Source organism: Dermacentor silvarum, chromosome 1 (assembly GCF_013339745.2).
Source record: "Dermacentor silvarum isolate Dsil-2018 chromosome 1, BIME_Dsil_1.4, whole genome shotgun sequence".
NCBI lineage: Eukaryota > Metazoa > Arthropoda > Arachnida > Ixodida > Ixodidae > Dermacentor > Dermacentor silvarum.
Genome location: NC_051154.1, coordinates 406,429,611 through 406,444,589, shown reverse-complemented (window position 1 = coordinate 406,444,589; position 14,979 = coordinate 406,429,611). Strand labels below are relative to the sequence as shown.

The following is a 14,979-nucleotide window of genomic DNA, read 5'->3' as shown; positions in this document are numbered from 1 at the left end:
TCTTGCTAGTGAAGTTACGAAATATGGCCTCACGCGTGCGCAGGCAAACCTGAAAACATCTCACTCCATGACCGCGAACCGGCTGTCACAACGCTGGCGTGAGAAAGAGCGCCAGCAGCCGCGAGCAAATTGCCCTTCGTTCTGCCTCTTGATTCAACGCGAACTAGGCGCACGAGCACACAGCGCACACTCAGACATCAGCGATCTCGTGTCGCCTAGCTGTGCACCCTCCGCAGATTACCTGCACGATAGGGCGCGCAGTGCCACGCACGACCACACTCAGCCGCACTATGTGCAGCCGCGGCCGGGGTAGAAGAGAAGACCTGGTCCTCTCCCCCCCCCCCCCCCCCCTCCTAGCCGGCGTTCACCTCCACGCTTTCCCCCTTGCGCGCGCCAGAAGACGCCTCGCATCAAGATCAAGCCATTAGATACTTCCAAACTTGGGCTAGGCAGCTCTACGGACGCTGATGAGCAGCGCCGCTTGCGGGTGCAAATAAAAAAGGTCGCCAGGCAGCGTGATCGCGTAGACGTGTCGTGTACGGGAGCACGGGCTGCGAGAGTGTGTCTCCTGTGCACTCGTCCGCACAAGCCTGCCGTTCAGTGCCACAACCTCGAAAACACGAAGGGCCGACACCGGCCCGTGTAATTATACATATTTTCGGACAGGTAGTGCAAAAAATAAATAAATAAAGAGCAGACAAGCGTGCACCACTATTTTTGCAAGTCATGTAAGTCGCGCTTGTTCGCTTTCGCATGCCAATTTATTTAACGTTTTCGCAAGTTAAGTGTTATCTGTATCGCGCAGGCAGTCGAGGGCGCTGTCGATGTAGCCTGAGTCCATTATTAAAGGGGATACTGGGGCTCGTAGCCTCCGCTGTGCGTCGGCAGGAGTGGCAGTTTATCGCAGGTGCAGTGAGTAGCGTTATATGATGCGATATCACTCCATGTTAAAAGCGAAAACGAAGAAACAGGCAGAGGCTTCGCCAAAGACTAAAAGAAACTTGTGTGGCAATTCACCTCACGAGCATACCAATGAAGACGAGTTTACCATCGCGTCATGCGACACGACTGTGATGTATCTGAGGTGTCGAAACTCATGATGAATTCATACCCCTGGCACTCAGACACCTTGGAGCACTGTCTAGTCCAATCACCGATCGGGTGCTTGTACACTGGCACTTAGGACGACGATTTTGCACATACGGATTCAGTAGATCGCGATCGTAGGCTGTCGTCTGCACCTTAATGCTGAGTGGGGTCAACCAATTAGATTCACATTGTTGGGCCGGGCCACAGCTACCACTTTTTATCGCGACCAAAGCAGCGACTTGATCGCAATCGAAAGTGGCCGTGTTGCACCAGTATCGAAGAACGGCCGCCGCTACCCTTCTCTCGCAATCAAACTCGTGCAGACAAGATGCCACGCAGTAAGGTCCGCACATTCTTTTGACTACGCCTGGGCTAAAGCGCTCAACTGCTCGCAGTTTGCTACTACAGTAATGTTACTGCTAAAGCGCGTGCTGTCAAACAAACTCGAGAAAGCACAGTGTGCGTCGCAGGCGCAACATTAGCCGACGCTCAGTGCGTCACTCAAACCACGTCAAAGCAAGCTGCAGCGATAATCTCGTCATCGCGAGGAGACTGTCATGACTGAGCTACAAGGCGAAGCAACAATGCTGCCTCGAATAACAGCAAATGTTAAGTAATACGGCAGGCATTTTGACTTATTTTATTCCGAGGACGGCGGCTATCCATGCCTGCCTGCGTTTCTTATCATACCAAATACCCGGAAAACTGTAGAACTTGAGAGGCGGCGGCAGGCCTCGCGTTTTTCGTTTTTTTTTTTTTTTTGTCACTGTTGTGGCAATTCACCACGTAACCGTTCTGAGCTCCTTGATTGCCCGACCGCCGAACTATCGCGAAACAAGGTCGGCGCGCGAAACAATTTTGCAAAGATAGCGAGCATCCCGAGCGCCTCACGGTGCCGGCGACTTGATACATGATGACACCGCTCTTCGCTAGGGGAAGGAGTGGCGCTGGCGTCTGTCGGCAAACTTGAGGTTAGGAGCTTTATCCTCGGCACACCCTCGCACGCTTTCCCTCGCACCTATAGCATACGACGCGGGGCCGCGGTCTTGTCGAACATGGACTTTATGCGGAATATCACGGTGATGTGGACGCCGACGACGAAGGGGGAAATTCACCTGGAATGCCCAACCATAGAAATAAAACAGCCAGCACCACCATGCGCTGCACTCCGAATGAATGAGATCTTCTCGTTTTCGTAGTACTATATTGAGATAGTGCAGCCTAAAAATCTGGGCTGATCCCGAAGGTAGTCGTTCCCGTGGGTGTGTGCCGCTCTTCCATGAAACTCTTTGAAGCCAACATGAGTATGTGCCACTGGTTATGTACCACTGGGTGTATGTCTATGGGCCGTTCGTCAATGAACCATTTTCGAGGGTGCACAGCGCTACGGTAACAACATGGCCAAAAAAGAAGACACGGACAAGCGCTCGTTTGTGTCTCTTTTTTTGGCCACGTTGTTATCGCTGCGCTGTGCACCGTCGAAGATTGCTCACCAACTAGCCCAAGGAACCACTTTGCTCAGTTATATTGAATGAACCAACAACAAAGATCACCAAGCGCAGCCCAACGCATGAGTTCGCAACGCGTCGCAATATCACTAACAATGAGTGAAGAGCGGCACCAACGCAGTGGCCGTGGAACAGGCATGTGCACAAGCATGTATACATACATACATACCTACATACACACATACATACATGCATACATACACACACACAAATACATACATACATACATACGTAGATACAGACATACATACATACATACATACACACACACACACATACATACATACATCAATAGACATCAATACAGAAGTCGCAAAAGCATTAACCGTTCACTGCAGAACACCCCCCTGATACGGTTCATAACCAATTTCTACGAAACCAAGCATGCTTTGCATTACGTAGATGTACACAGGGGTTCAGTCTGCTATCATTTGTTTTTTGTTATTTATTGCAGCTGCAAAATAATGCGCAATATAAATTAGTAATGTCTACTTGCAAAGCACATCCTGTCTAAATCTGTGCTGTGTTTTGCAGTTAGCACTTTGGATTATTCAACATAATGAATAACCCAAGGTAACTATTATATAAAAATACTAATATTTATAAATAATAAAAGCCAATGTGTTAAATAGGTCAGCAATTTTCAATATTTCTCGCATCACTGGAATCGTGTAATTGCTTTATTCTGACTATTCTCAGTCATCTCAGTCGATAGCGCACTACCGTTCCATATAGGAACGACAGCGGAACAAAATGACAAATATGTTGCGCACCATTCGGCAGATGTTTTAGAAAACTATTAGGAATCTCACCTGGGCAAGGAGACTATTGTTTTCAGTAAAATGTTGCAAACGCCATGATAACATCAGTTAAATTGACACTAGAGCCTCGTGATCAGATATTTTAGGTGTCACGTTCCATGATATTTGACTGTGCCACCTATGCAGAATAATTACTGGATGGAAACGGTGTGTTGATTAATGGGAAGAGCGGCAGCGTGAAACAAGGGAACACCGTATGACCAGTCGAGCTCTACTTCCCATTCTTATAGGTTTTCAATTCTGATAGGTTCACCACCAACTTGTTTCAAATCGACACAAGAGTACTATCTAGCATTGTAATATAATTCCAATATGATGACCGGGCGATAATGGTTCAATTTATGTTCAGGAAATTCAAGTCAACAGCCAAAATTATACTGTTACCTGGTTTTATACGAGCACACGTACAGTACAATCAATATAGAGGAGCTGGGCAGCCTGTAAATGGCTCCGAAGAATATTGTTTAAGCTGCAAAATACTCAACACCTGGGATGCCGGCCATTCTGTTGAGCTATGGACACACCTTGAACACCCGTCTGTCTAGGTTTTTATAGAACCACATTCGGAACATCTCCTCGCATAGCCAAGTATCTTCAAGATCATCGACAAAATTTTGTGATCGAGACGACCAAGAGATACGAAAAAAAATTAAGCAGAGTCAAGCCCAGTTAACACTTACGTAATGCGAACTTAGATGTCACTACGTAGGGGGCAGATGAGCGCGCGTCTCCAGATGTCACTACGTCGGGGGCAGATGACTAGCGAAGCCGTGGCTGCACATGGCCGTCCGCACTCGCGGTCATTTCTTGATAATAGTCTGCGGGGAGTTCAAAGTCTGGGCGAGCCGAGATGGCTGGTCGCTTCATGTACGCTGTCTCCACCCAGTGTTGGAGGTCGCGTAATCTTAAATTACGGAAAGGCACTGAAGCGAAAGGGGGCACGAAGAGGTCGGTTCCCGACGCCTGCGATCTTCATGGCGCCAACGTTGAGAAAGCGAGTGTTCCCAGTCATCGAGTGAAATTAGTTGATGTTTATGCGTGCGCGGCTGAGAGGAAGCTTCAGCTTGGGGGCTCCTATATAAATACATGGGAAAGAAGAAATCGTTTTCCTCGGCAACCGCTGCCCCAGATTTTATGTGGTTTGTCGCACTTAAAAGTAGGAGTTAAAAATCTAGCGAAAAATGGTAGCGAACTTTTGATTTAGGCCGTAAGTTTTTCAATGAAAATAGTTGAGTCTCCGATTTTCAGAAAACGAAACTAACAAGTTTACAACTCTAACTCAGCAATGACAAACGATATGACAAGTTTCTAAATTGCATAAAATAGTGCCCTAAAGCGGAGAAAAATGATATACTATACAAGGCTCTCAAATAGACCACTAATATCTAAGTAGCAGTTTTGCAAAACCTTGTAAATAATATAATAATTTCAGTAAGCTGAAACTTTACATATCAAATTTTTCTGCTTCGGATGCTCGAACAGATGCAGTGACACATATGTACTATGGGCGTCAAATGAAACGCGAACAGCGGAGCGCGTGGCCGAATCATAACTGAAGGTATAGTGCGCACCATCCAGTCATAACCATTGACAGGCGCGTACATCCGCACCGCGAGGTGATCCTCCCCCTTTCGTTTCTGTTCTGCTTCTCTGTTACTGCAAAGCAAGAAAAGATATACTGGCGCAGTTATGATGATGGCGCGAACCGTACCACGCGCACCGCTGTTCGCGTTTCACTTGAAACCGATAGCACTTACTGTTTCGCCGCAGTGTGCGATAATACTGCTGCAATATTTTAGTATTTGTATTCTTCCATTTTTATTTTCTCGCTTTGAAATAAAAGAGAACCAGAACGAAAAGAGGCAGCACCAGCTCGCAGTGCGGTCAAACCGGATGTGCGCGCCTGTCAATGGTGAGGACAGGACGACGCGCACCTTCAGTTATGCTTCGGCCACGCGCTCCGCTGTTCGCGTTTCATTTGACGCCGATAGTTTTTGGTGCAGAAGAAGCAACGCGTAAACTTCGTGCTTCTAATTTTTTTCGAGCTGACCAATTCTTTAAAATTTCTTAACATCCACGTCTTAAATTAAAGTACCACTTTCAACAATCCATATAATCCAACTTTCTCTCCCAAATGCAACAAAGTCTATTAAAATCGGCCAAGTGCTTATCTCAGAAAAGCGTTTTTGCGTTTTACATGCACTTGAAGAGGCGGCATTGGCCCGAGCTAAAGCTTGCTCTCAACACCGTGCAATTTAATCAGTAAGCGATTGTTCACTCAAGTTTACACAGCTGGTAATACTATGGACCTTAATTGGTGCAGTCTTGTACCATCACTATCAGTGCTTCGCCTTTCGGGCAAAACTACGACTTTATTAGTCTGCACAATCTGTGGCACCCAGTTACAGAAAAGTGGGTTGTCACGAAAGTTCCACATTGAAAGCCAGGGGGTTGGAGAGCGTGTGCGACACAATGTGCGGAAAACGACGGCGCATTCCGCGGATGGACGACGATAAAGACCTATCTAAACCTTTCAGTGTTGACTTTCATCATGGCGCTCGTGCCTCCAAGACCACGGAGAGTGAGCGCCAGTGCTGTCGGTGTGAACAAATAGCTTGTTTATTAGGACCTCCCAAGCCATGTGTGCCGGTGCCCGTAGGAGGATGTCAACTTGCTCGAGTTGCAAGAGGTGTGACGTGCGTAATAGGCGATACCGATGTATAGAGATGACGGCGACAATCAGCCACTGAAGTAATGGATGAACGAAGTATATCTGTTCAAGCCACCTTAATAAATGTGGCTGTGACGGTCTGCGCAATTTCCGAGAAGCTCGTCCCACCGGCACTCACTCAGGTTCATTCGTTTACTCATGCTCACTCTCGAATTCGCGTCTGTTCATTCATACATAGGTGCTGACTCACGTCTCCTCAGAGTGACTGGTCGTCACACCCACGCCTATGCTAACAGATACGTCCATGCTCACGTCTACTCACACTCGTCGACAGTCGCTCTGCTTCAAAGTCGCATTCCCTTGCACCCTTGCACCCTTCACCACCCACTCACCCATCACTCGCGCCTGTCAAGTCAGTGTGAGTGGAAGTGTGGATACTCATCAATTAGTATGCGAACCTCTAGTCATAGAATTGAGCAAATGGCGGAACACAAGCGACCTGGGACCATAAGTTTAATTGGCTTCTTTTAGGAAGCATTGTTTCCGCTAACAATTCGTCCTATTTCATCAATTCCTTCAATCCTAAAGTATACATGTGTATCGCTTATCGCTATCGTCAAGCCACGCAGGCGGTTCCCAATTCCACTTGATGATAGAATAGTACCTGCCAAAAACGGCCACCGCCTTGATCGACGCATTGATAGGAGAGTGGTGGCCGCGCCTACTGAGGGTAGAGCATTTTCGCGCTTTCTGTTCAACGCGAGAATGTCAAGTGATGAGAACAGTTATGCAGTTGAGAAGTAAATGCTTATTAAATAAGGGTGTATATACCGAAAATCAATTGATAAGATAGTTACTTGTTTGCTAATTAACTAACGAAACATGACCTGAGTTTGTATTCGCATGGCATATGCCTAAATGAAGCGTACTTAGTTACACGCTTGAAGAAGAAGAAAGCGCGAAAGAGACGAGGAAGAAGACCTGTCTTCGTCTCTTTCGCGCTGTTTTTTTTTCTTCAAGTATGTTATACCAACACGCCCACATCAAGCTCCTGCTGCCTTAGTTACACACAACCAACAAAGGCTTCATCTTCCAAACTGCGTGCAGTGTTGCCAAGGCCAGCCAATCGGCGTGTTCCAAGAATGGAGGAGGTCGACTACGCGTGGAGTATTCCTTGTGCTGGTTGGCTGAGGCGGCACTGCACACACTTGGTGAGAAGGAGCTAATTCATGGGGCCTTCAAGAATGAGAGAAGGCGCGTTTTCCTGAGGGGGCAAGAACGTCAGAGGTCGGATTTGAGACGAACGAAGCAGCTTAGTGATGTGGTTGGCAAGACTATTTTAATATTAATTTAGTCCATGTACGCTCAAGCGCAAAATAATGGTAAGGAGTGGGCTAGGAGGTTACAGATTCTTAAACGCCAAACAAGTCAAAGATGAAATACACACACACAAAAAAAAACTGTACTGGAAAAAACTGTACTGGACTGTCTGACATCTACGCCGTGCTGACGTAGGACTGTTTTGCAAGCGACGGCCCCTGTAGCGGTCGCTTTCCTCGCTGTGATAATATCACGCTGTGTGACGCGGCGGCGTTCAGTCGGGCCTCTTCAAAACTTTCTCTCGGCCTTCGCTTCCTTCCCTCTCGTTGATCGGGAAAGTGACCTGCCATTCGGATGGTGCGTGCTTTCTCTGATGTGGACCGCTTTGCAAGCCGATTCGGAGGACTGAACCGACCACCCGAATTCACTGTTAAGGTTGGTAACAAGAGAAATAGTGTCGTTGGATGGAACATGTGACGGGAGTATTACGTAAAGAAACTGCCGAAAGGGGGAATCAGTGATAATTCGTCAGACTCTGAAGAAGACTAAAGTTGGAGTCGAAACCGATGGTGATATTGCCGACGAATAAGAATATAAAAAGAGTAAACGCATACGCGCTCGGAAGGCTGCGGAGTGGCATTCCTTTTGATATTCGGTTTGGTGCGTGCCGTAGTAGGGCCTTCCGACATGACTAAATGATATTCTACGAGACAGTTGGTATAGTCAGAAATTTTTCGATTAGCTCTATTACCTACACCTTGTATATAGCTGCAATGCGTATCATGGCTATCACGAGTGATCCGAGCCAGTAGAAACAAAATGCAAGCCATCAAAGTTGGGCAACCAAGTAGTAAAAACGAAAACACAAAGAAACATTGCGTGCTCAGATAGCACGCTCTTTGGAAAGGCGATAAAATGACGTTATACTGTTCCCACCGCATTATCGATTAGCCTAACTTGTGTTTAAACTGCCGAATAATGATGATATCAAAATGGTTTAAGTATTTATTCCTGTTTATGTTTCATAAAAATACATTTGTAAGCAAATGCTAACTTATTACCCATTGACCATGTATTTTTAATAGGGGCGCAACGAAATTATGGTAGGGTTATGGCGGTGTCCCATTTAAAAAACATTTACGCTTTTCTCTGACAGAATGAGCAGCGCAGCGATTTTCTCTCTGCGAAACTGACAAACGAACATAACGAGGGCACTCACATACTAACTTAAAAATGCATTTTGCTGCACATTTCCCTTCCTCGAAGCGGCTCAGGGGTTGTGTTATTCTCCTGCAGGTCGCAAGTTTTACTCGCGGTAGCGACGGCCTGGTTCCGATATCAGCCGCGTGCAGAGCTGCACGGCGTCTACCACAAAACTCGGCTGCAATGATGGGAGGAACAAAGACACTCACCATCGCCAGCAGCAGCGGCAGCAGCGTCGTGCACGGCTTCATCGCGGCTACTGACTGCCCTCCCGCCCAGGACCGGTCGGCCGCGAAACTGGTTCGATGCCGCCGAACAAGGCGGGGCTGCACCCCGTCGTGGGTGCGCGGACGTCGTCGACGCGAGGGCAACGCGCCTGTCAGTCAAGCTCTTCTCGAAACTGTCGCCACTCGCGCATCACGACACGGGGAGGCAATCAAGCCGCGAGCACGACATGATTCAAGACAAACAACGCGTTATGGTCACGTCAGAGGGCGCGGTAGGTTTGAATCTCTGCAGGGCACCCGCACAAGTGCTCATCGATTAAAAACTACCGGCACTCGAACATTCTCGGCCACGCTGGGAGCTCACGTGTTGGGCCGATACCGCGAGGCAAGACGGCTTTACGGGGCTAGCCAAGGCTGGCTGCACGACGTCATTCCCAATCCATTCCTCCGCAGTAGGGTGGCGCCACCCTGCTGTGGCCGGAAACCAATAGACGATCGAGTGGAGGTTTAGAGTGCGAGTCTGCTGGTGGGATCAACACTGAGGAACACAAGTACCATCGATGACACCTTGAAGGCAGCAGCAGGAAGCAAACTTTTTTCGACAGATGGCGACAGCACGCAACCAACAGCAAAAGCCGACCAACGACAAGAGGCCGCGAACACACTTCGCAAACCACCGCCTTCTTCGGCCGCCGGCACAAGTTTCCTCGAGTCAGCTCTCAAGTTGTCGGGTTTCTTGAGCGTGGATATATACGTGGCGTTTTATATTATCTTTAACAAAAATTTTAAGACTTACCCGTGACATGTAAAAAAATTCTACTTCTTGATCTAGATCTCTCTCACACGCAGACATTATATGCACAAAAAAAGAAACAGAATCTTTGACGAAGTAAACATTTATTGGACCCGTAATTGTCAAAATAATTAAATAATTCCACATATTGCAATTTACTAATTGTAGCCTGTGTCTCCGAGTATTCCAGCTCAATAAGTATATCTGTGCTAAATGCCACAGGCGATTATCAGCAATACTGTCAACGTTAATATAAAACACCCGGTGTATACAGTATATGAGCTAATGTAAATGTTGAAAAGCACAAGTTTATTTCGACGTATTCGCCGGGGATGATGAAGTCAGGAAATTTGCAGGCGCAAGTTAGAATACGCTAGCGCAAGACAGGGGTAATTGAAGATCGCAGGGAGAGGCCTGCGTCCTGCAGTGGACATAAAATATAGGCTGATGGTGATTGGCCGGGGAGCAGCATTTGTCAGGAATGGGTTGGGGAATAGTGATAGCGGTGTCTTCAGTTTAAAGTAAAAGATGCAGTGGTTTCAGGAAAAGACTTAAGTGAGAAATTTAACGACGATTTTCTACCTTGATGGAGCGAACTAAATGCTACCGCCGGCAGCCAACTTATTTTTCGTCGATCACACTAGGAATTTTGTTTTTAAACCCCACTTATAAGGCGACATAACAATACTTTGGATAGCTTAAATAATAATAGCGCAGCAGCCCCGGACGAGGTAACAGTAGGTCGACTTAAGGTGGTAGCTTCTGACATATTATTACCGCTTGCACATATTAGGAATTACATGCTCAAAGATGGTGTCTCTCCCCATAAGAATTTAAATAGCCCGTGTAACAGTAATTCATAGTGGTGGCACTAAAGGAATCTAAATAATGAGCGAGAAATATCCGTCTTAAACATATTTGCAAAAGATCTCGAACGCATGCTTTACACGCGCCCAGTGAACTATTTAGAAAAAACGCATGCGATTGTCCTATACCAGCTCGGGTTCTAAAAATCCAAGTCAGGGGAGTCTGCCTTAATACAAAATAAAGAGACGCTTATAGAAGACATATACAATAGAGATATTCTTGAACATAAAAAAAGTGTTAGATTCCGTAAATCGCAAGGTTTTACTGAATAAACTTCCGTGATGTGGCTTCAGAGGACACGCTTATAACGCAATTAAAAGCTAGCTCACGAACAAAAAAAAAAAAACACGTATTGGTGAATTCATTTGCATCTAGTACAGATATACGGGGTGTTCATTTTTAAGTTTTACGGAATATTTAAAATCGCCTGTGGCAGGTGGCATAATTTTTATCGTTGAGCTGGGTCATTCGAAGAGGCGGACATTAGTAGCACGACAAATCGAAACACATATTCAGCTAATTACCAAAAATTCACTAATGCACTTGTTAGTTAATTACTTTGCGACACATATTGCAATTTAGGAATTGTAGCCGGTGAGTTTGCAAGACGTATGAACTTGAAATGAATTTCCAGGATGACACCAGTTTCAAGATATTATTTCCCAAAGTGTGGGACGAAATACATGGGCGTTCCAGTTAGTTTTGTGCTCCTATGTATAAAACATCATTTTGGTAAAAAAAAGTAAGTGGAACAACAGTGCATTTTTAGAGCGAGTTTGATAGCGCATATCTCCAAACTGGTGTCATTCTGGAAATTCACTCCAAGTGGATACGCCTGACAAGCTCACCGGCTACAATTCGTAAGTTGCAATATCTGTCGTAAAGTAATTAACTAATTACTGAATTTTTATTATTTGTTGAATAAGTGTTTCGATTTCCCCTGCTACTAATGTTCGCCTCATCGAATAATCCAGCTCAATGATAAGAATTATGTTACCTGCCGCCAGGCAATTTCTAAAAATTCCGTAAAACTTAAAAATGAACACCCTGTGCCCCAAGCATTGGTATTAGGACCGATACTTTTTAGTGCACCTGAATAATAGATGTAATTTCTCTATTACTGATTTAACTGGATCTAACCTAGCTAGACTGGCAGCAGAAGCAAACAGCTGGCTCTCCAAGCTATAGAAATGGTTAGACATATATGAACTCACGCTCAATAATTAAAAAACGTGACGCACAATACTTAGAGCAAAGCACTTTCAAGTAAATGGAAATTCAAATTATGACTTTCATAAGGAAAAAATTCAGCGCAATTAATGGAGAAAAGTACAGTGAAAGCATGCGAACAGCACAAAAAAATTGGAAAAAAAAAATCATCGGCCCTTCCACTCCGTGAAGTTGGTTAACCAGCGAAGCTTAAAAGTGCGGTCCCGGTGTTATCACTCGGTTAATCCAGAGGGTTCATAAAAGTATCATGTCATGGACGCCATCATGTCACAGAGGTGCATGGAAGTGCGACAGCCATGCAGACGCACCAAATACAATTTCGTTTCTTGATGCAGGTGGGCATACTTCCTCATCTACTTTGTAAAACGTCTGACGATATTTGCTTACTTGTGCTTCCATGCCCACAAGTATTGCTTTTTTTGTCTTGCGAATGTATTCACGTTATGAAGTTATTACTTATGTCTGGCGACGTAGAGCTCAACCAAGGGCCATCAAAAGAAGACCCTAGTCATCAGTACAACGACTTGGTGCGTTTAAGGAAATATTTGCCTGATAAGATGGATAGCATACATTCGGAACTTACGACCTCTCTTTCTGAAGGTAAATGATCCTCAAATTTCAATGGAACAGCAGATTACCGATATCGACAAGAGATTGTCAGCAGTTTAAAAAATATCTGTACCTCAAAAGTGCAACAAGATGCAAGCGTAGTGCCGCAGGTCGCAGAGCTAAGCCAACGGTTCAATAATTTTGAAGGTGAGACGCGCAGAGATAATCTTGTATTTCATGGAAAAACCGATGGGACCTTGTCGCAAACAGAACAAAAAAACTTGGTTGTTCCTAAATCAAGCATTGAATGTGCAATTAAACAGCAACGATGATCGTATATCTCAAGCACATAGGCTCGGCCGTTTTACCTCGGGTAAATGCAGGCCTATTATGCGAAAATGTTCTTCTTAGAAACTCTGAGAAACTATCCTCGGTTCCAGAAGTAAGTTGAAAACATGTGGTGTGTCCGTCAGCGAAGACTTTTGCAAAGCTACGAAATCCGTCATGAGAAAGTTGCACCAGTTTGGCAAGCAAAGTGGGCAACCGTTTTCTGTAAAGTACAATAAACTGTATATTAGCAGGAAATGCTACATTTATTCGTCTGCCACCGACACTGTCTGTGGAATTAACTTGAATAGCGAACGGAGTGAGGCTGGCCGATCATCTGATACTACGAATCTTTCTGGTGATACAACGTTATCTTAGCCAAAAACGGGGAGAGTCGCCTGGCTCCCAGGGACATGTCGATATTATATTCTAACGTCCGAAGCGTCCGCCTGGTGACGCAGCGGAAGCGGAGACAATACCCCCCACGTATAACGCCATCCTCCAACACTACCGACTGGGACGCAGGGTGTACCCGCCACCTCACCCAAAACTAACCAAAGAGAAAAGCACCGCATTCCGAAGACTGCAGAGCAACACGTACACCCATGGGATCCTCATGCATCGCATCCATCCGACACTACACACCTACAACTGCCCGATCTGCGTCGTGCCAGACACTCTGGCTCATTTGCTACTCGAGTGCCCGTGGCGCCCCGAAGACGTCGTTACCAAGCATACAACGTCCGAAGACGTGAACCTCCTCGCCGAGACGTGGGAGGCCAAGATCTCCACCCCGGCCCTGGACGAACAACGACGTCTTGTCGCCAGAGCCCGGGATGCTATCACGGCCAGATGATTCCTGGAATAAGGGACCCTCCCACCTAGAGTGATCCACAGCTCAAACGCTCAGAAACGCTGTCTCGAAAATTAAAGTTTGTTTCATCATCATCCGAAGCGTTGTCGGCAAGCGAGATACTTTATCTTCGATTTTCGATTCTAGCACTGCTGATATGATTGTGTTGGCAGAAACTTGTCTAATAAAATCTGTGACGACGAGTCATTTGTTTGTGAAAATAACTACGTGATTTACCGTCGCGTTCGTGATGACCGAATTTGAGGTGGTTGCAGTTGCCAATAACTTAACGTCTTGTGTGTTGCAGTCAGCACAAGCTTGGAATTCATTTGTGTCCGTACTTACTCATATAAACCGTGCGTGTTACCGACCACCAGATTCTTCACCTATCTTCCGCAATGATGTGCCTGAATCACTTGGTGTTACAGTGTTCAGACCCACCGATATTCCTTCTAGGTGATTTTAATCTACCAAAAATTAGCTGGTCTGGGCCCTCCCCTGCTGCGGAAGTATAATATGAAAGCCATTTATCCCTGGAACTGTGCCTGAACTTGAATCTCACGCAACTTGTATCTACATCTACTAGATCTGGGACCACAGCGTCTAACATTTTAGACTTAATACTCGCCACTGAGCCTCAACTTGTGAGTTCCATTGATTACTTTTACGGTGTAAGCGAGCACGGCTGCATTGATTTCACCGTCAAAAAGCTTGTCTCTCCTGCTGCTAGAAACGTTAAATTGATCAAAGATTACGCGAGAGGGAATTAATGCTAGAAATAACAGCGAACTCTCATTAATCATTTAAGAATACATGCCTTCATTTTTTGGTCACACAGTTTAAAAAAAACTGAAAATTATTCAAAAACAAAGTCGTATTACTAGTTGCTAAATATGTGCCGATTCGAAAGATTTCCTCTACGAAGCACTCGCCTTGGTTTTCAATTACCCTGAAAAGATTAATATAGAAGAACAAACTACTTTTCCGTCTCGCAAAGCAGGAGTTGGTGCGCATACAGCGAAGCTTTTCCCACTCACAGAACGGCGACAAGGAAACCTAAGCACGTTTTTTTTCTTTCAAGAACACATTACCTTCACTTCTTTCAAGAACAAAAAAGTCTCGCACGTAACTGCGAGGCTTTTCTTTCGAGGAACCCGCATGGGTTTCCTTTGTAGGAATTGCTACTATTTGGTGGATGTCTCATTTTCCCTTTAATTATTTTCACTAATACTTTGGTTGGTGTTTATTGTTTTTAATTTGCATAATTTGAATGTACCTGTTGCGCGCTAAGTCTGTAACATTTCTTAGGAAGTTATTTTCTTTTTTTTCCTGGTAGTCCGGTGTTAGTGATGTTTTTTTTCTTTATGTACATTCCACCCAGGCCCTCTATAACGCCCAATGTGCCTTGAGGGTACTGAAAATAAATAAATGAATAAATAAACTAATAAACAAACAAATAAATAAATAAATAAATAAATAAATAAATAAATAAATAAATAAATAAATAAATAAATAAATAAA

General features: G+C 45.3%; 1 protein-coding gene across 1 annotated transcript in view; it reads right to left on the bottom strand.

The window, feature by feature from the left end:
* Window positions 1–9,188, bottom strand: part of LOC119437570 (uncharacterized) — a 76,429-nt gene extending 67,241 nt beyond the window's left edge. The window contains exon 1 of the mRNA XM_037704575.2: window positions 8,822–9,188. Coding sequence (XP_037560503.1) covers window positions 8,822–8,863 — 42 coding nt within the window. The 5' untranslated portion in view covers window positions 8,864–9,188. The remainder of the gene's footprint in view (window positions 1–8,821) is intronic.
* Between the last annotated feature and the right edge of the window lie 5,791 nt (window positions 9,189–14,979).